Below are 26871 nucleotides of genomic sequence, written 5' to 3' on the forward strand. Positions count from 1 at the left end.
AGGGATCAGGATGGGGCAAAGTGGAGAGCACTGTGTCAGGAGTCCGGAGCCTGGAGCCTGGTTTCTTACTCTGGTCTTCTTAGGATTTGCTGTGTGATCTTGTGGAAGTCCCTTCCTTCTTTATCAGAGGATCTGCTTCTTTATCTATGAGGGGTTTAATTGATCTATGAGGGGATTGGACAGGATACCTTATGGCTTAGGTGCTATGAAGAGGGAGAAGGAGGGAAGAAAAGGGGCACAAGATGGGATGACACTGGCCAAGATAATCGTAGGAAAGTAGGCCACTCATCTGAGCCCCAGTGCCCTCGTTTGTGAAATGGACATTGCTAATAGACTAACAGGCAGTTCGGAAAGGAAGAGGAGAAGAAATAGAATGACTCAGGATAGAGCTTGCAAAGTAAGGTGCTCTGGAAGGATGCTCCTGAGACTATGCAAGGGCTAGTGGCCTGAGAGGGCAGGGTTTCAGGGTTGAGCGGTGGGGGAGTGTGTAGAGCTTCAGCTGACTGTTGGGGGAGGTGGGGGACATCCTGGAGCCCCAGGTGAGATTCTGCGCGCTGTCGCTGTCGGGCTGTCGGTGCGGGGGGGGGGGGGGTGCCGCAGGAGGCCATACCAGGGATCCTGGCATCCCGCGTTGAGAAGGGAACCAGCGAACCAGGGAGGCTGCCCCTCTGTCCACTCCTGAGACTGGATTCACACACCAGACCCTGCGAAAATCTCACATTTTCCCAGCTTTTCTCACCCAGAATCACTTCCTTTGTTTAGAGGAGGGGGTGGGGGAGGAAACGGAGGGCGAGGAGGGAGGGGCCCGCGGGTGCCGCCGCCGCCCCCGCCCCCTCCCGGTGTGCGGAGCCCGGTTGTCACTCAGCTCCCGCGCCAGGGACGACGGAGGCGGCGGCGCCCGAGTCGAGTCCCAGCCAGCTACTGTCCCCCCTGGACCTCCCAGGCTGGCGCTGGATCATCCAGGCATCCCCGCAGCGGGCAACCGCCAAAGGCGTCGAGCTGTGAGGGCGCTTAGACACGGCCGTTCAGGTAGCTAGGAGTCTGCCAGCTTTGGTGACCTTGGGTAAGTCTGTGCCTCGCTTCGCCCCTGTGGCTTTTCAATGGGGATGCGGGAGAGGGTTGAAAGGGGCGACTGGATGTCCCTTGGGGGCAGGGGTGGGCCCGGGTTCGTGGCCCGGGAGGGTCCCTAGAGCGGGGCCGGGGCACTGCTGGGAGGCGGGCGCCAGCGGTGGCTTGGATGGGTGGCGCCGGGCACGCGTGCGCGCCAGCTGGGCGAAGGGGGGCCGGCGCCCCGGTCCGCGGCTGGGCTCAGCGCCCCAGACCCGCGCCTGCCAGCCCAGTCCCAGGTGCGACACCGGGGCGCTACCTCTTTAAAAGCGCCTGGGGCCGAGCCTCCGCCGCACCATGTGATTGCTTGAAAGGCCGGGCTGGGAGAGCTGCGGCGGGAGCCCGAGGACGATGAGGCGCCGCGCGGGTCCAGCAGCCCAGCCCTGCCCGGCGCGGCCCCGCAGCTCGGCGCCACCCCAGGTGCCCGGAACTTCGGGCACCGCCTCCGGGACCCCCTGGCGGCCAGCAGGCAGGATGGTGAGCTCCCGGCAGCCTGTTCTGTGGGCATGGGTGGGCAGAGCCAGGTGTAGGGACCCCTGTGGGGTGCGCGTGTGCGCTGGGAGCTGCCTCACACCTGATAAAGGAGCCGGTGGAGGAGTTAGCGCTGCTATTTTAAGTTGCTGAATGGAGCCTCCGGGGAACGAAAGGGGAGGGGACAAAGATTAGGCAGCGAAAGGGCTGGGGTATCCCGCCAGCCCGGACAGGCACTAGATGTGCCAAGTGGGGCACAGCTCCGAAGGGCAGCGGGAGTTTCAGAGCTGCCTGGGCTCCCCCTGCACCTCCCGGCCGGCCTCCCCACCCCAGGCTTCCGTGACCACAGGTGCCTGCCTCGTGCCCCTCGGTGCCTGTCTGCTGATGTGCCTCGCCTGTGCCTGTCATGCCGCCCTCCATCTCGGCCTTCCAGGCCGCCTACATTGGCATCGAGGTGCTCATCGCCCTGGTCTCTGTGCCCGGGAACGTGCTGGTGATCTGGGCAGTGAAGGTGAACCAGGCACTGCGGGATGCCACCTTCTGCTTCATCGTCTCGCTGGCGGTGGCTGACGTGGCGGTGGGCGCGCTGGTCATCCCACTAGCCATCCTCATCAACATTGGGCCAGAGACCTACTTCCACACCTGCCTCATGGTCGCCTGCCCTGTCCTCATCCTCACCCAGAGCTCCATCCTCGCCCTGTTGGCAATTGCCGTGGACCGCTACCTCCGCGTCAAGATCCCGCTCCGGTGAGTACCGAGCAGCGGAAGGTTCCCCCTGCGCCCCATGCTGGGTGGCTCAAGGGCCATCTAGAGAGGATAAAAGGTAGAACAGAAGACCCCACGAAAGCCCTGGGCCGTTGTGCCCCGGCCCTGGCTCTGCCTTCCTGTCCTCTGCTCTACTGAGGGAGGCTGAGCTGCTGTGGAAGCCATGGGGGGCTGGGTTGCTGGAGGAATGTGAGCCTGGCAGTGCCCAGGAGCCCCAGAGCTGAACTGCTGCTGTTCTCCTGACATGGCCAGGATACCCAAGGCTGCCTGTCCAGTCTGGTGTGGGGGCTTTGGAGGGGCCACCAAGACAGGCGCAGTGAGCTCTGGGCTGAGAATAAACTGAGCTCCACCCATCCTAGGGAGGGTGAAGTGCCCAAGCGGATTGCTAGCGTGGGGTAAAGATGTACGGAGGGGGCGTACCAGGGGCAGGCGTGACGCATCTCTAGCCAGACCCCGGGGAGGCTCCTGAGCGCACTCTTCAGCTTTCTTGTTCTCTGGCTATCTGTGGCCAGCTCCACCCTCCAGGGCTGTCCCTTTGAACCCAAGCAGTCTGATTACTTCTGCCCAACTCCCACTTATAGGATCTCTGTTGCAGGGGAGGAGGAGGGAGAAATGCAGGCACTTGCTCTTACTGTCCCTGTTCTGTCGCTAAACCACGTGTGCCTCTGCCAGTCACAGCAGAGGCACTTACACTGTGTCCAAGCAGCACCAGGGTGGGTGGCCTGACAGTGGCAGCCCTCATGCGGGTGTTCAGTCCACGATGGGGCCTGCCAGGCCAGAATCTCGTCACCAGGCAGTGCCTGGGCCACCGAGTGCCAGCGAATGCCTGGGCGCACTGCCAGGGCTGGCCCTGCTGGGATACTCTTGTGAGGCAGCTTGCCCCCTCTTTAAGTCTTGTCACCACTAGATCCCCTTTCTACCAGGGAGCTCTGGCCATCTCTGGCACCTGCCATCCCCAGAGTCGCTCCCATATCTGGGACATGGGGCCTCTGGCCTCACTTGGCAACTTGCCTGGGGAAGGCCTAGGCGCCCATGTTTCTCCCGTTTGCGTTGCATGTGTAAATGTTTACCTTTTCAGAGCTTTTCTTCATGCACCATCTTTTCCTATTCTTTCCATGATCCTCTAAGGGAGGTAGAGTAGGAGCTGGTAAAGGAGAAACTTCAGAAAGGCCCAGAGGGGCTCCGAAAGCTGGTTGGGAGCACAGCCTAGATTCTGCTGCCCATCTTCCTTCCTGATCCCCCCCCTACCACCGCCCGTTCGCTCCCCCCCATCTCAGCACCATCATTTCAGCCTCTGCACCTTGCTTACCTCCCTCACAATTTCCCAGGGGAACTGGGTGAAGACGGCTGCTCAGGGTACAAGGGGAGGCACAGGAGGTGGCCCTGGAGCCCCACAGACACAGTCAAGGAGGGGCCTTCATGCCGCTAGTCCCAGGTCGAAGCTGGGCTGTACAGAGGAAGCTGGTCGCAGCCCATTAGAGTGGGCTTGGCCTCTGAGCTGGACGATTATAACAACGTGTTGCCACATTAGGAAACTCATACAGATACGCAGAGGTAGGAAGGCTGCTCAAGAAATTCTGTCTGTCGAATGGATGCCAAGATGAATCAAAAGCCTGATCCTGCTATGACAGAGGTCACAGTTCTGCCAGATGTGCCCTGCTTGCCCTGTGGGGAGGGGGATGGCTGTGCTGGCGAGGACCACAGGCTCATTCTTCCCGGAGGCAGCTGGATCGTTCCTTGCTCCAGCTTTGAGGGTCTTGAGGGGCTGTCTTCTGAGGACTGAGGCAGGCGTGTGCACAGAGGCTAAGAATACAGGCTGGGTTCGAAACCTTGCTATGAGTTCCTAGCGGTGTGACCTTGGGAAAGTCACTTGTTAACCTCGTGAGGCTTCAATTTTCTCATCTATAAAAGGGGACATTAATAATAGTGCCTTTATCCTAAAATAATTGGAAGAATATAATAAACTCCTATATATAAAACACAGTACTATGATGCACTCAGTATTACCTGCAAGCCATTAAGTGGGACGTTTATGTTTGTTGCTTTATTATCATTAACCTATGGCTCAAAGTGGGTCTGAAGAAGCAAGCCCTGCCGCCCTACCCCCGCACACTCGTGCTTTTGGACAGCAACACGTATGCCCCCCCCCCACGTGCACACGCACAAACACCACATCTCCAGGCAGGTTTCAAAATACTGTTAAGTTATGTTTGTACATGTTTTTTCTTCCTTGGTGGATTGTCACTGTGTCCAGGGCAGTGACCTGAGCAGTAGCAATTGCGTCTTGTCCATTTCTGCAAATTCTCCAGAATGCCTTGCCCAGGGTCTGGCACATGGCAGACACCCAGGAAATGCCGATTGGATTGGACGAGTTTTCAGAGCTCCCAGGGTTGAGCCCCAGGCAGGCATTCCAGATGTCTAACCTCTAACCTTCTTTCGGGAGACTAGCCCGCCCCTGCATTTTGCCTCAGGGGACTGACCCCTGGCTGCTCCAAGAGCTCAGGCAGTCCCTTCAGAGCCACACCCCAGCACCCCAGTAGTGGCTTGGGAGGACTCTGCCCCAGGGATAGGAGCCTCCTCAGTTAGAGAAAGGCTGCTGGGGTCTAGGTCCTAAAGCCAGGATCCTGGAGGCTGGGCCTATGCGATGGGCCCCTCCAGGCCCTTGCCGGTCACTGCCAGGTCCCCATGCGGGAGGAAGGGCTTGCTGCTCCTGGACAGTTAGAGTCCTCGGGCTGCTGGGTTTGGGGGAATATCTCTCAGCCAGACGTCCCCACACACTTGACTTGCTGCCCTGATAAGCCAGTGGGAGGTAGATGCCTTGGGCACGTTGGTGGGGCATCTGTGGGGCAGCGGGTGACAGAGTGAGCTTGGGCCCCTCACCAAAGCAAAGCACAGTTTGGTCAGTCAGCCACAAACTTTATTTCATTCCATTTGGCAGGAAGCCAAGAAAGAAAAAAGGTTCACATCTCTTAGTATGGTCCAGTTACAAAGAGAAAGAAAGGAAGGAAGGAAGGAAGGAAGGAAGGAAGGAAGAAAGAAAGAAAGAAAGAAAGAAAGAAAGAAAGAAAGAAAGAAAGAAAGAAAGAGAAAAGAAGAAAGATCTCAACTTGTTGATTCATCAATAACCTATGGTCATTTACATGCGTTTTGCATCCTATTTGCATAACACCTCCACAGGCCTGGTAGTCCATACCCTATTCCCCTGAGCTTGTACTTCTAGTGAATCTCCAGCCTTTACCCACCACCCCCTCATCCTGAGTTTCCTTGGTGGCTCTCTGTGGCCAACTCCAGGCGGCTGGTTATGGGGAGAAGTGCCAACAGGGGGCTGCCCGACTAAAGCCCTCTCTGTGGGAAGGAGACCTGAGCAAGGGCTGTCTGTGGCCAGACAGGCTGGGGTGGGGTGAAGGGCTGGTGGGTGTTTGGGAGTCAGAAAAACTTGAGCCTGAACCTTGCTCTGTGACTTCCTAGCCATGCATCTTTGGATAAATTGTTCTAACTCTCTGAGCCCCCCGCCCCCACCTCATCTGTTAAATGAAGGGACTAGATTTGATGTCTCTGAGCTTCCTTTTAGCTCTAACTCTATGGTTCTTCCTTATCATGACTCCCAAGAAGGTTGTGTTTTTTTTTTAATGTTTATTTATTTTTGAGAGATAGAGAGACACAGAGTGCAAGTGGGGGAAGGGCATAGAAGAGGGAGACACAGAATCTGAAACAGGCTCCAAGTTCTGAGCTGTCAGTATAGAGCCTGATGTGGGACTTGAACTCACAAACCAGGAGATCATGATCTGAACTGAGGTCTGGTGCTTAACCCACTGAGCCACCCAGGCGCCCCAGGTCGTGCTTTTTAGTTGCTAATGGTTATGAGGTAGGCACGGTGCTGTGGTTTTTCTCATGCTTCATCTCATTTACTGCTCCTAGTGTCTCACTAGGAGAGGGTATTGCTGTCCCTGCTCGGTAGACACGTCTGTAAACAGATCTGAGGGTCTGGGAGGTTCAGTAATTTGTCCCGACAAAAGTCTTGGTCGCTAGCAGAGACAGGATCTGAATCTGGGCCTGTCTCACAGACGTCTTTAACCAGTGAGCCCGTGTGCATCTTCACTCAGCCACAAGAAACTATGGGGTTTATGGAGGCGTTTCCTCAAGGCTGTCAGTGGGGTGATTTTTCTCCCCTGATCTTTGCCAGTGGCCTGTGCACCCTGCTCAGCCCATGCCGGGCGCCTCCCTCCTAGACCTCATCACCTTCACTCCAGTGCACGGCTGAGCTCCAGGCAGCCCTGCCTCTGACCACAGCTGGAGGCCTGCCCAGCTGGGCTGCGGACCGGGGAGGCACAGAGCGGAGTGTGGGCGGCCAGCATGCTGGGGCTGAGGAGGAGTCTGGTAGATTGGGACATGCTTGCTGCTAGGCATCAAGTTAGCAGGCTTGGGTCTTTCCTGACCACCGATGTGCGTCCTGTGCTTGTACCCCAGCAGGTGACTGTCTGTGTCCCCAGAGGCCCGCAACAATTGTTCTCTGTGGTGACACTGCTTTCACAGGTGGTAGGCCGTCTCCAGCTCCCTGGCGGGGCAGATGGTCATAGACTGACAGTGGCTGGGCATGGAGAGCTAGCAAGGCCTGAAGCTCCTCACACTTGCAGAAGGGGAAAGAGAGTCAGTCAGCCACCAGCTCTTTCCTCCTCCCAATCCCGATTCTCATCCCCAGCCTCTGATGTATAAGGCTGGGACTGAAGGAGCCCTTGGCAATCACTTCTCCTGCAGGAACAGAACAGAGAATGCAGCCTCCCGAGGGTCAGTCAGCAGATCAGTGGTAGGTTTAGATCGGGGAAAGTGAAGAGAGATGTCGTTTGAGATTAAAAAGGACATTTCTTTGTTTGAATAGAGCTAGCCTTCAGGTGGCTTATGCTAAAGAGTGTGCTGAGTGAGGGGGGCCTAGACTTTAGTTGAGAGAAATCTAGATTTGTTTCAAGGGTGAAAAGAAAGCTTCTCCCAGCTGGCATCAGAATGGCTTCTGGGAGGCCTCTGAGTGCTTCAGGGGTAAGCTGCCCAGGTGTTCATGTCGTGCTGCCCAGCAGCAGGGGAATGGCCACAATGCCCTCCGGAAAAGTCCTCTACCATAGGCCATGGGGTAGAAACTTAGCTGCTGTGCCAACATTGATATCGATTTCTGAGCATGAAAGGCATCGATGTTTCCTGTTAAAATGTTGAGAACTATAGGGAAGAGTAAAGATGATAAAGTCACCAGTAATTCTACCTCCTACACGTAACTAGTGTTAACATTTTGGTGTTCCAGAAAATTTTTCCATGTGTATCTATATATATCTGTAACCTCTAAATATAGACAGATATAAATATACCTTTTTACACAGTTGAGAGCATGGATAGTTTTATATCCTATTCCATTTTATTTACTTCATGTATTATGAGTATTTCCCCATGTCAATGAAAATGAATGTGTAAGAATTTTCGGAGGGTAAAAATGGGATTGTCTTTCCGTCCATCTTTTTTTTTTTAATTTTTAATGTTTTTTATTTATTTTTGAGAGACAGAGAGAGGCAGCTCAAGCAGGGGAGGGGCAGAGAGAGAGGGAGACACAGAATCTGAAGACAGGCTCCAGGCACTGAGCTAGCTGTCAGCACAGAGCCCGATGTGGGGCTCAAACCCACGAATCGCAAGATCACGACCTGAGCTGAAGACGGACGCTCAACCAACTGAGCCACCCAGGCGCCCCTTTCTGTCCATCTTTTAGGTCTCAGCTAAAACAGCCCCTCCTCCAGGAGGACTTCGCTGACTGCCTCTCCATCTGGACTAGGCTAATTTACTCTGTTGGATACCCAGCTTGTATCCACTTCTTGCCTGTCACTCATGGTTTTTTTCTGGGCTTGGTAGACCCTAAAAGGGCCAGTGTATACACCTGCATATCCCCGGTGCCTGGCACAAAATAGGCATGCTGGAAGCACTTTCTGAATAAATGAGTTTCATGTTTTATTTATTCATTCTTATATTTTGGGCTATTTGGATTGTTACTGATTTTTACTAATATGAACAACACTAGCGATACCCACAGTTCACGTTGTTGGTAAGGTCAGGGCCAAGCCTAGAACCCTGGGTGAACATAGCTACCAGTCGTCAGGACTTTTTAATAAGGTTCAGTATTTCCCATCTCCCTTTACTCCACCTCTTCCCACCCCTCCTGCCCAGTTTCGTGGAAAATGCAGATCCCAGAAATGCATCTGGTTCTCCGCCCGTTCGCCTTTCTGCGCTCAGCAGGTCTCTGTTTCTGGAGGCCTGGACATCCTGTTTCTTTGCCTCTTGGTGAGGAGAGCTGTCCTCGGGGGGGGGGGCATTAGAGGGGGGAAGAGGCTTGGAGTGTGGCACTTTCTAGTTGGCCCCACTTGGCAGAGTGGGCACAGAGCAGAGAGGAAGGAAGACAGATGGTTCCTTGGGCTGCGTGAGTTGCCCTGTGCGCCTCAGCCTCCTTAACTCAAGCCCAGAGGAGGCCGCTGACTGCTGCAGAGCGAAGTGAAGGCTGGTGGGTAGCCGTGGGATGTGGGAGGAAGAGGACACAGCGAGTGAGTGGGCATCGGTGTTTGTGTCCCCTTGGGAATACTGTCTTGGGCGTGGGCAGGGAAGTGGAGAGAAGGGCCTTCCCTGACCCAAAGAAGAGGAGATGAGGCACCTCTTCCTGCACTGCTCTTCACCTTGGGAGTTTTTTCCCCAGCGGGATGAGAGGTGTAATTCTGGGGAGATGGTGACTTCCATAGATCACTTTGATAGACTGACTCAAAGTACCTGCTGTGCCCCAGGCACTTGGCAGGAAACGCACCGGTAGATGCAAAGATGAGTGGGCTGGTCTGGTCTCTACCTCCATTTGGGGGCTCTTAGTCACTGTTGGGCTTGTGGATTCCTACAGACCAAGGTGACCGAGGGCAAGCTCCCGACCTGCCTCTGGTGGAAGTGGGGGGGCGGTCAGGAGACTGGCACGTGACACCTTACAGTGCTTGGGTGAGGCCGCCAGACCCTTCTCTACATCCACTCTCTGCAGCCCAGGTCGTGTGGGAGAGGCCCTTGAGGGATAGCCTCATGCCACCTGCCTCCAGAACTTCTCTGTCCTTTGAGAGAGTAGGGCAAGTGGTTCCTCTTTCTTGTTCTCACGCAGGTGCTGATTCATTCATTCATTCATTCATTCATTCATTCATTCATTCATTCAACCAACACTTACTGAGTGCCCCCTATGTGCTAGGCATTGTTATAGATATTCTAGATGTGGGATACATTCATTAACAAAACAAAGATTTCCCTAGAGTCTGCATTCTAATGGGTTGGAGGACAGATGCTAAGTAATAAACACAATCCCTAATACACAGAGTGTTAGAAGGCAGAATGTGCCAACTGGAAAAGGAAAGAGGCAGTCTAAATGGGGTTGGGGATGCCAGGGTGGGGATGGAGAGACAGGGTTGCAGTTTTAAATGGGGTAGTCACTGAGGCTCCCTTGAAAAGTTGCCGTTTGAGCCAAACCTTAGAGGTGAGGGACTAGTCCGTGCAGATATCGGGAGAACATGTCACGCGGAGGAAATACTTGGAGCGAAGGTCCTAGGGAAGGAATGTACCTGATGTGTTTGGGGCCTGGGAAGGAGGTCTGTGCAGCAGGGTTGGAGTGATAAAGCTGGAGAGTGGTCAGAAAGAGGGCTGGAAAGATGACGAGCAACTGGCTTGGAGGCTGCTGGAAGGACACTGGCTTTTATTCTGAAGGAAATGGGGAGCCACTGCAGGGGTTAGAGCAAAGAAGCAACATGATTGGACTTAGGTTTGAAAGGTTCCCTCTGTTGCTGTATTGAGGCCACACTGTAAGGGCAAGCGGGGGACGTTAGGAGCTAATCACAGGAGAGCAGAGGGAGGTGGCCTGAATCAGAATGACGCAGAGGGGACAGGGAGAAGTGGTTGATTCTGGCTGTGCACGTTCCAAGTTTATTTTTTATTCAGGTAAAAGGTTTATATAGTGACGTGCATACATCTTAAGCATATAAGTCAATACATTTTTGCATGTTGATATACTTATGGAACCACCACTGCAATCAGTATTTGGAACATTTTCAGCACCCCAGAAGGTTCCCTTGTGTCCCTTCCAAACCCTCTGAAAGGTCACCACTATTCTGACCTTTATCCCCATAGACCGATTTTCCCTGTTTTTGAACTTTTATAAAGGGAATCACGTAGTGATTTGTGTCTGGCTTCTGAAGCTTAAAATTATGTCTGAGATTCATCCATGTTATTGAGTGGAACAGAATATTTTTGTGGGTTGGTTGGTTTTTGTTTCTGTTGTTTCTTCATTGCTAGAATTCCATTGTATAAATGTATGATGACTTGTTAAAATTCTGGATGTATTTTGAAAAAAGAGCCAAAGAATTTGCTTATGGATTGGATGTGGGTATGAAAGAAGAGTCCAGCACGACCAAACTTTTAGTTCGAAGCCACTGGAAAGATGGAGTTGGCATTATCTGAGGCGGGAAAGGCTGCAGGGAGGTGCAGGTTTTCTGAGTCTGGACTATTGAGTGGGTGGTTGGATGGATATGCAGGATGGGGTTCAGAAGAGAGGTCTGGACTGGGGATATAAATGTGAGAGCCATTGGCACGCGGATGGTGTATAAATCCCCCAGGAGCTGCCATGAGGTCCCCAAGAGCAAAAGTGCAGATAAAGAAGAAGTGGGAGCTGAGGACCAAGCACTGGGAGGTTGGGGAAAAGAGAAGGCTCAGATGTAGGAGGAAAACTCAGAGCCTCCAGAGCCCTGGGTGTGGTGTCCTGGAAGCAAAGCTTAGAAAGCGTGTCAAGGAGAAGCGAGGGATTGGCTGTTTCAGATGCTGCTGGTGGATCAAGTGAGGTGAGCTCTGAGAATTACCGTTGGATTTAGCAAGAACAATGTCAGCGGAGGGGGGGAGGCGGGTGGGAGCAGAAAGCTTGACCGGAGAAAACTCAAGAGACAAGAAGAATGAACTGAAGGCAGTTGGCGTAGATTACTCTTCTGAAGAATGAAGAATGTACTCTCTTTTGTCACAAAGGGAACAAAGTATCGGGGCAGAAGCTGTCAGAAGTGGAAACAAGGCATTTCATTTTGTGTTGTTTTCTAAGATTGGAGGGACATCGGCACACTTGTGTACCCATATCTCATGATCCAGATCCAGGAGAGAGCGCAAGGAGAGCCAAGGAGAGAATTTCTGGGGTGCAGGCTTTGTTTCAGTAGGCAGGGTGGGCTGTCTTACAGAGCTTGGAGATTGTCTATCAGGTGGCAGGAAGTCAGGGTGTGTGGACGCAGATGCTGCTAGGTCAAGTTCTCTTCTAGTGTTTCAGCTTTCTCAGTGGGAAGCAAGGTCATCAGCAGTAAGGGAGGATGCGGGAGGAGGTATCGGAGAAAGTAGCAAGCGTGAAATAATTCTCTGAAAGAGGGGGAGGGACTGGACTCGAGAAGGCTAGTATAATTGGAGGCCGCGTGAAGGGCCCACCCGAAGTTCATGGTGATGAATTGAAGTGAGACCCTGGCAGCGAGGCCGTATGCTTATCACCAGCCAGGTTTAGTAGCATTGGTGCAGGCCTGGAGCGGATGGAGAGTCCCTTCCTTCATTCATTCAGAAGTGCCAGACTGTGGGCCAGGCATTAAGTGCCTAATCATGGTCAAGAAGCTGGCCTTGGTCCCTGGAGCTTAGAAACTGGTGTAGGGAGAGAGCTAGTCCACAGATAAGCTAGTGTGTAGCTACAATTATAGCTTCGGGAGAATTCAAGGAAGGAAGCCATCCTTCTCTGTGGCTGCCTCTCGCTTCTCCAAACCTCAAGTGTGTCCAGAGAGACCCACAGGTGTTCAAGGAATTAGGTGGGGCCCTGTAGGCCTTGTGGTTCATGGTCATGAGTTTGGATTTTATTCTAAGCACGCTGTGAAGCCTCTGAGTGCTTTAAGCAGGGAATGACATAATCTAAATTACAGTTTTAAAAGGTCAGAATTAGTCAATGAAATATTAGCAAATCAAATCCAGTGATAGGTAAAAAGAATAATATATCATAACCAAATAGGATTTATTCCATGCGTGCAAAGGTGATTTAACATTGAAAAAACTCAGTCAGTGTTTCACTGCATTAACAGAAAAAGGTCACCCTGCCTGGTGTGTGGAGGGTGGGCTGGAGGGGGCAAGAGAAGACAATAGGAGGTCATGGCTATGGGGGAAGGTGGGGGCGGGGAGGGAGTCCAGGAGGCAGTGGGGATGGAGAGAACAGAGAGATGTAGGGTATGTGAGAGTTAGAACCAACTGGTAGTGGATTAGGGGTGCAAAATGCGAGAAGAGGTCAAGTATGACTCCCAGGCTTATGGTTGAAGCCATTGGGTAGATGGCGGTCTGTGTCCAGAGAGAGGGTGGGGAAGGAAGAAACTGGGGGAGATTCAGACCTTAGTAGATTCTCAAGTGGAGGTGATACTCACTTGTTCCCCGGCTTCTGTCCTTTCATGTGGCCCAGCACAGAGCCTTGAGGAAGGGGCCCCTCAGATATCCAGCAGGCTTCCTGGGTGCCTCCAGCTGCTCCATTGTCTCACCTCGCTTCTTAGGAGGCTATACCTTTGGGTTCCCTGAAGCTTCCAGAAGGAGACATCAGACTTGGGGGTTCTTCCTTCCTGCCAGGCTCCATTCAGAATGAGACACAGTGGCTTCTGGGATTGCTAAAGCCCCTAAGTGTCTGTCCATCCTGTCTCCCTCGGGTGGCACCGTCCCTGGAGTCTCTGTGTGCCTCCAGAGCCTGGTGTCCCCCCGCATTGCTGGAACTCAGCAGGCCTGGCACCGGGGGCTGTGCTGATCCCCCGAAGGGTGGATGGTTGTACCCCCCTGCCCCACCCTACAGGGTCCTCTGTCCACTGTAGGGCCCTGAGCGGTGCAGTTTCAGCCACTGCAGCAGAAGGACAGTATGTCACTAAGCAGTTATCAAGTATCAGCTCTGGACCCCCACAATGGGCAGAGCGGGTGGGATCGGGAAGCCCCATCTGGGTCTCTGTCACCCTGGCCAGCTTGGAGAAGCGCTGTCTATCCTTCCCCCAAGAAAGCGGCCCTGATGTACCCTGATCTCAGAGGCCACTGGTTTCCGCTTCTCCCCTCGCTGCCCTGCTGGGGGGCCCAGACTACGGCACGGCAAGTGCTGGTTCTCAGTTCTTTTTTTCTGTCTCAACGGAACCAGCTCTGATGCTCCATCCCCCCAGCTGGAACGGATCTCACCAGGCAATGAATCTTGTTGGGGCACAAGAGGGGAAGGAAGGTCTGTTTGAAAACAACCCCTCTGCCCTAGATATTTGTAATGATCCCCTTTTCAGAGAGGCTTCTCTCGTCCCCTGCTTTATGGAGCCACATCGGTGGAATGAAGGGTAAGAGCCGTCTCCCCAGGCAGGCAGTTCAGGCACTTAGAGCTTCGCCGCCGTTTTGGAGTGGTTACTTAACCCTTCTGAGCTTCCATTTCCTCTTCTGCAGAAGAGGCTGCTTAGTACTTCCTTCCTTCCAAGGGTTGTTAGGAGGCCTAGAGATGAGATACGTGAAGGGACTGGCACACAGTAGGCACTCAGGAAGTATTGTCAAATAATCCTAACTCATTTTTCATTTACCACTTGATGTTATGTGGCCACTGGGGTCCCCACTGGGCTCAGGTCTGTGTCAGATGGGTTGTATGCCCTGTGAGGACAGGGTGTGGCTCTCTCCATCTGTCTTGCTCGTCGTGTCCCAGTGCGGACCACATGTCTGGCTGGCATCTAGTGGGTGGCTGAGTCCGTGTCTGTCAGGGGAAGGAATGAGAGAATCTGGCATGGAGGAAGGAAGGCTTCGTGGGGCAGGTGGAGTGGCTACCTTGGGAGGAAGTCGATTGGATCTTTTGTATTCACTCACAGAGGTACTGGAGCATGAAGCGTTATTTCATGAAAACATTCCCGAGAGATCAGAGGGCGGGGGTTGGGGGGCAGAGCGGTGAAAGGTCTTACCGAGCAAGTTGGGGAGAGAATCCTGGCCTCTGGCCCCCAGCTTGGCTCCCTCTGGTCTCCACGCTCCTGTTTCTATGAGGGGAGGGTATGAGCAGCCCCTCCCAAGCCCTCCTTGTCCTCCAGAGGGGCTGGCATCTGAGGGAGCTGCAGCGAGGGCTCCCCTGGGGCCGGTGGGTCTGTGAATGCTCTCCGGGGAGGAAAACACTCGGTGTGTTTGGGGACTCACAGTGCTCAGCAGACTCACCTGCCAACGCAGCTTGTCCTATGCAGAGTAAACACAACCCTCCCCAGCCCCCACGTCATGGGGCTCCTAGGACTGCCTTGATGACAGTGGCCCAGCAAGGGCTGGGGAGAGAAACAGACGCCATTCACAGTGGCTGTGTCAGGCCCCAGGGACTGACAGTCTGGGAGAGAGCCAGCGGGCCAGCTAGGGGTGTGAAGGCATGAGGCTTCTGCCGCCACCACCTGCAATCTTGACAGGAGGCCCCTGTGGTTTCGGGCGCTTAGAGGGCTGTGTGTATTCCTATATGCACACCTGTGTGTGTGCATGAGTGTGTGCGTGAGGGGCTGGTAGCTTTTTATTTTTATCTTTACAAATAAACAAATAATTTCCTGGCCTTCCAAACCTTTCATGCAACCCTGTGTGCTCCCCCTGCCCCAGCTCTCCCTCTCTGAGGCCCAGACAAGAGTCTCAGCCAAGCCTCTTTCCTGTTTGTGCTCCCCAAGTTCCTCATGCCCTGCTTGCCACCATTAATCCTCCCTGACATAGGAACAGTTTGCACATTCAAGTCAACAAGTGTTTTCTGACGACACATGTCCTGTCCTCAAGGGCACAGACCTATAGTCTGGTGGGTGAGACACAGTTTACCGGCTGCCACGCAGCAAGCAGCCTGAGCAGGTCTGGCCTGCACCCAGGCACACAGAGCCAAGGTCACTCCCGCAGCCTGAGATGCTCAGCCCCACTTCCATGTGCCTGTGCTTAAAACTCACTTTCCCTGCCTCTGGGCCAGATACTTCTTAACCTGTGCATCCTTGGAGTTGAGGAGAAGGATATAGGAGGGGATTTGACATCCGAGACCGTATCTTAAACACACACCCATACATCCCAGAAAGCTATTTTCTTTTCTTCTCTTGTCTCATTCCTCCTCATTCTTTAATACTCAGCTCAGATGAGACCTCCTCCAGGAAGCCTTCCTTGCTCTGCCTTCATGTTCCCACAGTTCTTCTTCAAGGGCTTTAAACACAGCCCTTGCCAAATTGCACGGAGGTAATCTCCATCACTTGCCTGTGAGCAGTTTGCGGGGTGGGGGTCCAAGTCTGTGCATCTCTGTCTCCACAGTGCCCAGCATGCTTTCTGCCCATTTTTTATTCCCATGACTGGTCCAGTAATTCAGTGAATGAATGGTAACAGTAGCAAGTGATTCTCGAGCACCTAAATTGTGCTGGGCCCTTTGCTGAATACTTTATAGGGACTCTCTTATTTAAATCCTTGCAAAATGTTATGAAGAGGCACTAATAGTATTTGACATTCATGGGGTACCATATCCCTAATGTCCACGTTTTCTGGGAAGCTGAGGCTCAGAGAACCTGAACAACACACTATCAGTCACATATCTGCGGAGTATGAGCAGAATTGTTGAATGAACCATTGAATGGATGAATGAAAAGATGAATGAAAAAAATCTATATTAGAACCTCGACTGTAACACTTATTCCGGGTGATTCAGGATAAATCACTTCCCTCATTGGGTCTCAGTTTTCACATCTATAAAATGGGCTGAATTCAAATCCCTGCCACAAAGAGTTGCCTGTGAGTCAGTGTTCTTGGAATGGGAGGGAAGAATGACTTCACTGTTCAGGGGTATGTCGGCACAGGGATGTATGTGGGGGAGGGAGGGTTACCTCCACTCACACGCCCACCCGCAACCCAAATCTGCTCCCTGGCCAAGGGCTGGTCTGACTGCTCAGCACTGAGGTGGCAGAAGGAGCTGATGTTTCCTGCAGGGCTGTAGGTGCATGAGGGAAGCAGAGACCGGGAGGAGGGGGCCCAGATGGAGTTGCTAGGGGATGAGGAGGGTCAGGAAATGGGTGCTACCCCAGGCTTGGCAGAGAAGCCAGGTTTGCCTTTGGAGCTGGTGTTTCAAGAGAAAGCGTCTCCCCTCTCGGGGTGGGAGGGGGTTGTTGAGCCACGCTGGCCACCACCTGCTGGAGCTGAAGACAGCTCCCAGCTCCTGCGAGCTGGGCCATCTCCGTGGGCTGTGTCGCACGGAGACTCCCTGGCCACAGGAGGCGGGCGAAGTGCCTTGAGGATGGCGGGGGGAGGGACTATCAATGACTGAACGTGCAGCCTGGCCCGGGGCTTTACCTCCTCAGTGATGGGGCGGCCCCCATCACACCCTGAGTGATGGGGTGCGCACAAGGGTGGCGTCTCCTCCCACTGCTGGAGTCACTGAGGCCAAGAGGGGCCTAGAGAAGGCCTGTCAGGACGTGGCCCGGGTCTGAGCTCCGTCTGCAGGCAAGACTTGAAGACAAAAATGTTCAAGCAGAACTCCTGTGAGGAGAATCAAGGACAGGGGGCCTTCTCCCGAACTAGGGGAGTTCGGGGCACGGGAGGGGAGAAGTGATTTCCCAGTCTGGCTGGTCCAGAGGGAGCCTGGGGGCTGGGAACCAGGAGGCCTGGTCTGCCGCCTGGACAGGCCACCTCACCTTGTCCCGCTGGCCCTGCACCTTCACCCAGGGGTGCTGCAAGGATCTGCTGAGCGGTGTCTGTGCTGGGCCAACGAAGGATGGGAAGCCGAGGGGCATGGGTCCGGAGCGTGTCAGGAGTCAGGCTGCCACACCGCTCTCCCAGCCGGGGCTCTGCTCCTTCCGTGTCAGCCCAGCTCTCTGAGCCGCAGGCGCTACTTCTGAAAATGGAAGTAGTGATATTTACCTCCCGCGCCTCCTGTGAGGGGTACGCATGAGAACGAGCATGTAAACCTAACAGCTCCCGCCAGGATCAAGGGAGGGATCTTGTTCTTCCCCTTTCCTGCTGTTTGGTGGGAGGGAGGAGGAGGGTGGGTGGATAATGGGGTGTGTGTGTGTGTGTGTGTGTGTGTGTGTGTGTGTGTGTCTTCTGTCTCTGGTGCAGCTGGGGTGCACAGAGGACACGCCCATCCACCAGTGTGGTCGAGGGGTTCCTTTCCATGCAGGCCGAAGCCGGCCGTCGGTGAGCTCCGCCTTGGGGAAGTGGCTGTGTGGCAGCCTGGGAGACGCAGAAGCCCTGTGCATGGGCCATGTGTTCCATCACTGCTCTGGATAGAGTGTTCGGGCACCTCCCTTCCTGCTCTGGCTCTTTCACGAATCGAGGGACTTGGGGGTCCAGAGGAAGGAGAGGTACCGGCTGGTGGGAAGGGAGCGCTTGCACATGGAGTGTCTCCTTAGTGTCCGGAGCTGCATCGAGTGCTGCCTTTGACAGCATATTTGATTTTGTGTCATCCTGCAAGGCTGAGTTCAGCATCCTCTTACCCATGAAGAAATAAGGAACCAGGGAGGCGGAGTCCCTTGAAAATTGTTACCAGCTCCCAGGTAGTAAAGCTTGGATTGGAGCTTGGTGCCTGCCAGACACCGAAGTGGATGCCATTTGTGAAATGCCCACTTCCCACTGCCACTGTGCTCAGGGATGTCCAGACAGGGAACCATGGTCCCTCTCTTCACAGAGCTTCTGGGCGGAGATGGGGACAGAACGCAAGAATTTGCAGATAGTGAGATACATCAGCACAGGCGGGGCTAAGAGAGCTGAGACTTCTGAGGCAGAAATTGCCAGTGGGTACAGGCCTGGCCTGCCGCCTGGTTTCCTTTAGACCCTGCCTGCTTTCTCTCAGGCCCCGGGGCCTGCATGTGGCTCATTTGTGTGGCTACTTCAATCACAAGTGCAGGGAAGCTAAATCTGGAGGTGTTGTCAGCATCACGGCAGCAGAAATGATCCCACGAGGTCCACAGAGGTGAGAGTGGTGGGGACGGGCTAAGGAGGCAGCCCAGTAGGCCCCCGGCGGGGTCCCAGGCTGGGCGCTGTGAGGGGCTCAGGGCGACCCTCTGTGCCACCCCCAGGTAGAGTGCATCCTGCAGAGTACTGAGCCTGAGTGTGAGGAGCCTGGGTTCAGTTTCTGCTCAGACACGAAGCAGCCAAGCTGTGGCCTTGGGCACTCACTGAACTATCCTGGGCCTCAGTTTTCCATCTGTAAAATGGCAATAATCTGTTCTTTCATAATCTGGCAAGCTGTTGTTTGCAACGAGTAGGTTTTCTGGCTGGAAAGCGCATTGTGAGTGGTGCTGGGCTGTGTCATTCTCGTGGTGCAAAGGTGGGGAGCCTCTTTGCCCTCTCTCTTCTCCCATGTTGGCTCTCTTCTGTCTTCATGGTGGGGGGAGCTATTCATTAAGAGGAACAGGTCACACAGGTGGATTTGCGATGAACCTGGTAGGGACTTGTGTGTCTGTTTCCTGCAGGATCCAAGACAATGCCTTTCCTTTTTCTGGGCTCCTCAGTTGGCCTTTCCCCAAACAAGGGCGTGGGGAGCTACGTTCGTGCCGGATATTGTGCTGAGGGCCACTGGGGGCTGACACCCACACGTGTTATAGTCTGAGAGGCTCAGACAACAAGGGACACTGGGGGAGGAAAGGCTGTGGTCCCTTCCCTCACAGCCTCACCGGAACACAGTGTGTGAAACACAACACACCACCTCAGGAGGCAGCCAGAGCTGTAATTGCAGTTCTGGCCAGCGGCTACATGACCTTGGGGAAATCACTCTGGGGATAACTGAGCAAAGAGGGAAGGAGAGACCGTGAGCAAAACTCAAGGCCAGGTGGTGACAAGGGACCCACAAGAAGCTAGGACTGGGCAGATCTCAGCTCCATTTTACAGATGCAAATGCCAGGATTCTGTGCTGTGATACAATTTGCTGACGCAGAAGTTTGAATCTGACTCCAAGCCAGGCCCTCTAATGGCTGTTTAAGAGCCTGCTAGTGCTGGGTTAACCTGGAGTTTCTTGCTCCCCGGCCAACCGGCCAACCGGTGTGGCCGTCAGGGACGTGAGTACTAGCCGCGGAGGTCGGAGGACGTTGAGCACCACGTGGTCAGGCCTCTGCAAGATTGAAATGTCGGGGGTCCCTGAAGGCGGACCTTCCAAGTAGCTCAGACTGTCAACATTGGTATCAGGAAAGCCTCCCAGCCCCGCCTCCCTCACCCCTGTGGCTGCAGTGCGTGTCCTACCTGATTCCTGCCTTCTTAAGTCCCCAAGGCCCATTACTGCCCGCTCTCTGCATTCTCTTTTTTTTCCAGCTCTGAGCACAACGCTTTGAAGTTTTCATGAATGGTAGATGGGAAAAAAAAGGGCTTTGATTTAATAAGCTTCCTCCTCCTCCACACACATCATAATGTGAGATTCCGCCGTCCAGGGTCGTGGCAGATGTGAGTGATTTATAGGGCTTTGCAGAAGTGGGAGGGACTGAAAATGAGTTTATCGATCAGCCCTGAGAAAAGGCTGCCTCGCCAGGCCCCTGCTCTGGGATGCTGCCAGCGCTCTGCCTGCTCTGTGGGAAGGACAGGGGTGCAGGCCAGCTCCCTGCAGGGCAGAGAACAGGCTCCCCTGGTGGCTGGCAGTGAGGAAAAGGGCTGGCCTTGCAGCAGAAGAGAGTGTGGTTAGACTCTTGCTACAACTACCGAAATAAGTGTACTAGGCTGGGTGGCCGAGGCAGGACCCAAGCATGAAATTCTGAGGACCCTGTAGCAGGTGCCTGATCTATGTGTGCTGGGTGCGGGGTCTTCTGCCCGCTGGGAGGGATGGTGTGGGAGGAGCAGTCCTCCTCTGACCCTCCCTCCGACTTTATCCACATTTCTTTATTTTTTTTAAATGTTTATTTATTTTGAGAGAGAGAGAGTGGGGGGAGATAGAGAATCCCAAATGGGCTCTGCGCTACCAGACCAAAACGGGGCTTGAACTCAAGAACCGTGAGATCATAACCTAAGCCGAAATCAAGAGTTGGATGATTAACTGACTGAGCCACCCACGCGCCCCTGACTTTATCCACATTAAAAGTGATTATTGACGTGGTCGGATTAATATCTACTGTGTTTGTAATTGCTTTCTATTACATTGGGTTTGTTCCTTATTTCTTCCACTTGCTCCCTCTTCTTCAGCCTTCTCTGGTTTAAATTGAGCATTTTATATGAAGCCATTTTTCTTCCCCAAATATTATGGGGTGCCCACTGTGTGCCAGGCACCGTGGCAGCTGCTAGGATACAACATTGAAGGAAACTAGTTCCAGCTCTCAGGGTGCTTGTGGTTTTATACTCGTGAGGAAAACAAAGAATTCAACCTCTTGTCTCACATGGGGAGGAAGGCTTCAGCCTCCAACTGTGACCCAGGAGATCCAACATCCTTCCTCCTGCCCCATGCTGTCCTGGACAGGGGGATCTATGCCCTCCCTGCATCCACCCAGGGGAGTGTGGGTGCGAGCACTCCCCCGCACCATTCTACTGCATCAGGGCCCCCGCCACCTACCCCCTACCCCGCTGCCAGCTCATTTCTGTGGCTGGAGCAGAATAGAGGGACTACCTGAGCCGATGCAGGGGGCGCTGGCGGGGCTCAGCGGCTGCTCTGTTCTCCCCTGTGCTGCTGACTGGGAAGGACTGGAGTCTGGGCTGGGCCTGGCCTGGGACTTGGCCGTGTGGGGCTCGGTGAAAATGCACACATGAAGTGAGACACAAGGCAAACAAAGCGCCAGGAGATACCAGCGAGCCACCGTGGGAAAGTGCTAGAGTTCTCGCTGCTGTTTTTTGGGCTCCAACCCCCACTGGCCTGGATATCTGTGGGGAGAAAGGCTGGGACCTGGGGGAACATACACCTTCCAGGTCCTAAGAGCAGCAACTTTTTTTTAAGTGTTTTTAAAAAAATTTTATTTTTATTTATTTTTTTTATTTTTGAGAGACAGAAAGAGTCAGTTCGAGCAGGGGAGGGTCAGAGAGAGAGGGGAGATACAGAATCTGAAGCAGGCTCCAGGCTCTGAGTTGTCAGCACAGAGCCCAACATGGGGCTTGAACCCACAAACCATGAGATCATGACCTGAGCTGAAGCCGGATGCTTAACCGACTGAGCCACCCAGGTGCCCCAAGCAGCAACTTTTTAATCTGTGTCCTTGCACCTGTTTTGTATCTCTTTAGGAGCTGACCGTGTTTCCCAGTGGAGTCAGGGATGACCCTGGGGTGGTGAAGTGTTAACGCTGGGCACCAGTTGCTACTATTTAGCCAAGGCCTGGACGAGTTAGCTCACCAGCCCACGGTCACAGTGAGACAGCAAAGGGCGCCTTCTCAAGAAGGCCATTGTGCCCCGGACAGAGCTGAGGTTCAAGGAATTCTTACTTGCTCAAGGCCGCAGGCTGTTAACTGGTGGAGCCACAGCCTGAGCTCAGATCTGACTCCACAGCACACTTCATTCATTCACTTACTCATTTACTCACCACACACACACACACACACACACACACACACACACACACACACTTCTTTCTCTTTCTGTCCTTTGTCACTGCCCATCTTCCTGTCTGTGGGGCACACAGCTAGAACGTGAGCCGAGGGGAGGAACTCCCTTCTGGGAGGCTGTGTGTGCCTCACGCCCACAGCCCGTGGGCCCGTCCTCCCCAGATTGGGAGAGAAGTTTGGTTCTCAGGGCTCCCCGCTCCTTTCTGTTAGCGCCAAGCTCAGCTCGCCATATAGGATGATAGGACATATTCTAGGAGAGGGGAACAGACCATGCAGAGTTTGAGAGACATCTGGTTTAGTCCCACATTTTTTCAATTAAGGACACAGATGCCCCAAAGGGGAGGGTTTTCACCAAGACCAGGTCACTCCCAGCAGCTCCTGACCCGCACCTCAAGGAAGGACCCTAAGGGAGGACCCTGCCTCTTTGAGGGTCCTGATGTTGCTGCCATGTGGGCAGGCACCCCTCAGTTGGCAGCCTGGGCCTCTCTGTGCCCTAGAGCCCAGGTCCCTCCTGCTCTGGCCCCGTTGATGTGTTCGCCACATTGGAAGATTCTGGGCTGCCTCTTGTAAGTGGCCACTGTCTGCAGAGGCTAGAGAGGCCTGTGGAAATGATCCCATCAGCTCCCTTTTCCCGGAGGCCGGTCTTTCCACTTCACTGGAAAAGGAATTTGGCCCCTTTACCACCACGGTCGTCACAGTAAAGGCCTCACCGCACCAGCCACTCACAGGCCATTAAATCCGTATGCAGACAGGATGGGTTTTTCCGTCCCACCCACTGGGTGAGTCAGAAAGTCACCCACGGCAGGTGTGGCCACTTGGCCTTGGTCTTTGCCATCCTGGCCTTACCTGAGAGCAGGAGAGAATTAATTCTCAGAGCAGGAAATGGCCAGAAATGCTGAGGACTGGGTCCCGTTTCCCGAGTTGACTGATCAGGTCAGACCCCTCTCCTCCTCCAGGACCACTGGGTCCCTGGGATGTGGGGCCACGCCTGGCCTTGGGAGTCAGAGAGCTGCTTCCCATGGTGGGTGGGGAGGAGGTGGCACCCGGGGCATCGTCTGTTCGGGGACATTCTGACTCACGCTGGACTGGGGGAAAGACCTGGGGATGGCAGGCAAATGTACTTGGAAATTGTGCCTCCTCCGAATCGGAGAACCCCCTCCCTACGCCCCAGCCCCTGCAGCTGCCTTTGCAGCTCTGACAGATCCAAATCCCTCCCTGTGAGGATCGGAGAACACACCCACAGAGAAGAAGTGCTTCCTGGGGAGGCTCTCCTCTCCCTGAGCCCCACTTCATGCCGGGAGTGTCGGCCTTGTGTGTTTCTCTGTCACACTGGCCGCTCCCTTCGGGCAGGGGCTGTGCCTATCTGTCAGCAGAGAGTTTCTTTAGGGCAGGAGCTATGTGTTTTCTGCTCACTCCCAGATCCAAGGGAGAGGCTCTGAATCTCAAGCCAGAGGAGAAGGGAGCAGAGGCTGCTGGTTTCTGAATCACATACGCCCACTCGATACTCCCACCAGGCTGTGGAGTGATCTGTCCTCAGCAAGTGACCAGGAGCTATTTCTAAGGCCCTTTTACACTAATAAGCTAATCATTTTATCCAGCTCTTTTCTTTCAAGTTGCTCAGAGCATCCGCCCCTCCTCTCGGTAGCCTTTGGGCTGGCCCTGGAGATACCAGACTGATTTCCCTCTTGGGGACTGGTGACACTTACATCAGACACCATAGCTGATGCCACAGGGTCGGAAGTGAGCAAAATTCAAGGCAGGATTATTAGGACCCAGACATCCCGGCCCCTCCCCACGGCCCCTGATCCAGACTCCCCTGGGCAATGTTACTATTAAATATTTGGCCCCTGGAGAGTGCCCAGCACCTTTGATTGTATCTGGTTTCCTGTTCTCCTTTGGGAGGAAGAATTTCTCTGCAGGAAGTAGTTTAATAGTCTGAAAGCCTTACTTCCCTGGTCTTGAGATCCAAGTTTCCAGTTATAAGTGGCCAAGATCCTTGATAAGAAGGGAGGCAGGAATGAGGGGAGCAGAGTACGCAGCTTTGCTCCTTCTCCATCACTGAGGAAGAGGGAGGAGGGATGGAGGATTCAGTTCCCAACTCTCCAAGCTGCAGAAACAGGCTGACAGCTCTCCCTTCCCCCACACCCCTCCCCAACCCCCCAGGCCTTGGGCCCAGTGCTCTGGCTACGTGACTGGGAACCAGGGACAGTCAGACCTGAGGACCTTCCCGGGCCTCTACAGTTGACAGGACACTTCATCACCCCTGTCTTCCAACAAGGCCACATTCAGCCTTTTCCAAAATGACCATGTGGCTTCTCTCTCTCTTTCTTTCTCTCTCTTCTGAGTCAACACATATTTTTGAAGAGTCTGGTCAGTTCTTTCATCCCCCTGGCAGGGAGTTCTCTGTGATGACTGTATTCAGTTCTTCCTGTTCTGGCTTTACTTCTGAGCCATTAGGGTCTGACCGGGAACTCAGAGATCATTGAAGTGTCTATGGCCGAGGGCCTTTAATGCCAGGAATTGGTTACGCAGGTGCTGAAGTATCTGAGAAGCCAAATGAGGTAGTGAGGTAACCCAGAGATTAGCAGCGACAGGAAGTGAGCCCTGGGCTGCAGGACAAAGGGAGGAGGTGGGTCCTGAAGCCCAGGGGCTGGCGGAAGCTGGGACCTCTGTGGGCTTGTCTGCTGGGAGCTAAAGCCAAGGAGGAGATGTAACGGCTGCCTAAGGCACAGAGAGAGGAGTAGAAATATCCTGTCTTTCGTCTCCTCCCTGGGTGCTCCCGCACCCCCCATGGACCCCGCCGACTCAGGAGCTTGGGAAATGCAGCCTGCAGGGCTCAGCCCTGGTGATATGGAGCAGGACAGAATGAGGGAGGCTGAGGACAGCCAGCTTCAGGACCAGGTCTTGTTTGTGGAGTGACAAAGCAGCTGCCCTGAACACTTCCTGTGTTGGGCAGGTCTCCATCCACCAAAGAGAGTTCTTTTGGGCCTCTCCCCTTCTCTCTTCTCTGTCAGATGCTTCTTTCCTGCCCACATCTCATGGTCTGATCATCACCAGATGACATTCTGAGCTTCTGTCTGCTCTAAGGAGACTTTTTGCTCATGTTCTCAGAGTCAGCAGAGAAGTCGGCTCCCAGTCGTGTCCAGGGAGATCCTCCCTCTGAGGCTTTGGGCAGGGAGAGGCCCACCCCCCGTGCACATCCAGGGGCTCGGACTGGAAGTAATCTTATCTGTGAAAGGGGCCTATTCATGAGGCACAGGACCCATGAGGAGGGGCACGCTCATGGCTCCCACTGAGATTTAGCTTGAGATGGAGACAGGGCTTCTCCGGGCTGCAGGCTGGAAGACTCGGGGAAGTTAGTTGTGGCCACTGTGTGCAGGGGCAGTGCTGGGGTTGGGGACTGGCTGGTGGCACGGCGGCACTTTCTCATACCTCTCATAAGAGGCCCTCATCAGAGCGACCTTATGTCCAGGACCTAAGCAGGGGACCAGCAGGTACCCCATTCATCAGTGGGCCCCCACGCCTCCCAGGGCAGTGGCGAGTGAACCGGGGATGCGTTTCTCATGCAGGGCTCTGTAATTACTTCCAGGGCTACGCCGATGCCTTTCTCACCTGACCTTCTCTAACCGAGCAGCGTACCACTTAATGTTTATTTCTGGTTCGCTGAGATGTACTCATGTGATCAGTCCTCAACCAATCGTAAATGATTGAATAAATCATTTTTATTTATTGCTGAATAAATTTTATTTATCATCAAATAAATCATAAGTGATTGAATAAATGGCCATATGGATCCACTTACCCATTTCTACATGTATTTATTCATTTATTCAGCAAATAATGGTTGAACACTGTTCGAGGGTCTGGGGTTACAGTGGTGAGCCTGCAGACTAAGGGCCCTGTCCTTAATGGAGCTCACATTCTGCTGGAGAGAAGCAGACGATAAATGCATATATGTGTATATATGTATATATATGAAGAAAGAACGAGAGAGAGAGACAGGAAGTGATAAGTTCTATCAAGAAAATTAGGGGTACCTGGGTGGCTCTGTCAGCTGAGTGTCTGACTGATTTTTGGCTTGCTTTTGGCTCAGGTCATCATCCCAGGGTGGTGGGTTTGAACCCTGCATTGAGCATGGAGCCTGCTGGTGATTCTCTCTCTCTCTCTCTCTCTCTCTCTCTCTCTGCCCCTCTCCTCTACTCTTGTACTCTCTCTCACTCTCTCTGAAAAGAAAGAAAGAAAGAAAGAAAGAAAGAAAGAAAGAAAGAAAGAAAGAAAGAAAGAAAAGGGGCACCTGGGTGGCTCCAGTGGTTCAGCATCTGACTTTTGCTCAGGTCCTGATCTGAGGGCTCATGGGTTCAAACCCTGCACTGGGCTCTGGGCTGACACCTCGGAGCCTGGACCCTGCTTCAGATTCTGTGTCTCCCTCTCTCTCTGCCCCTACCCCACTCTCACGTTCTATTGCTCTCTCTCAGAAATAAATAAGCCTTTAACATTATTTAAAAAAGAAAAGAAAGAATCAAACATGGCAAGAGGCACAGGGTCATAGGGGCTGTTTTGCAGGGCGCTCAGGGAAGCTTCTCTAAGGAGGTGACATCCGGGCTGAAATCTGAATGAGGGGAGATGAACCGAAAGTGCAGAGGCCCCCAGCTGGACACAAGCGAGGGCCCAGGAATGTGATGTGGACCTCGCAGGCAAGAGGAGTGGGGTTTGGAGTAAGGAGAAGGGTGCCCGGAGGAGCCAGGGGTCAGCAAGACTTAGGAAATGGGATCTCCCTCGGCTCAGTGGCACATGAGCATCATCTGAGTGATTCTTCGTCTCACCTGGACAGCCAGACACAGCAGCAGGTCTCATTGGTTCTGTTCCCAAGTGCATCTTAAGGCCGTCCGTTGTCCCCTGCCCCTGCGCCTACTAGGGCACACCCCCTCATCTCCTGCCTGGATGGCTAAAATAGCCTTCCTGTGGATTTATTGCTTTCCCTGCTGCGATGCATTCTCCACATAGCCGTCCGAGGGAACTTTTATT

At 53.8% G+C, this 26871-nt stretch overlaps 1 protein-coding gene across 2 annotated transcripts in view; it reads left to right on the forward strand.

The window, feature by feature from the left end:
• Positions 1 to 856: 856 nt before the first annotated feature.
• The window catches only part of ADORA1 (adenosine A1 receptor), a 33395-nt gene continuing 7380 nt past the window's right edge, over positions 857 to 26871 (forward strand). Inside the window, exons 1-3 of one of the 2 annotated variants that reach the window (XM_029935507.1) lie at positions 858 to 1063; positions 1422 to 1584; positions 1928 to 2325. In XM_029935507.1, coding sequence (XP_029791367.1) covers positions 1985 to 2325 — 341 coding nt within the window. In that variant the 5' untranslated portion in view covers positions 858 to 1063; positions 1422 to 1584; positions 1928 to 1984. Of the gene's footprint in view, positions 1064 to 1421; positions 1585 to 1927; positions 2326 to 26871 lie in introns of both variants that reach the window. The other variant, XM_029935508.1, reaches the window with a different exon arrangement.

The sequence above is a fragment of the Suricata suricatta genome, chromosome 3, assembly GCF_006229205.1.
Source record: "Suricata suricatta isolate VVHF042 chromosome 3, meerkat_22Aug2017_6uvM2_HiC, whole genome shotgun sequence".
Lineage (NCBI taxonomy): Eukaryota > Metazoa > Chordata > Mammalia > Carnivora > Herpestidae > Suricata > Suricata suricatta.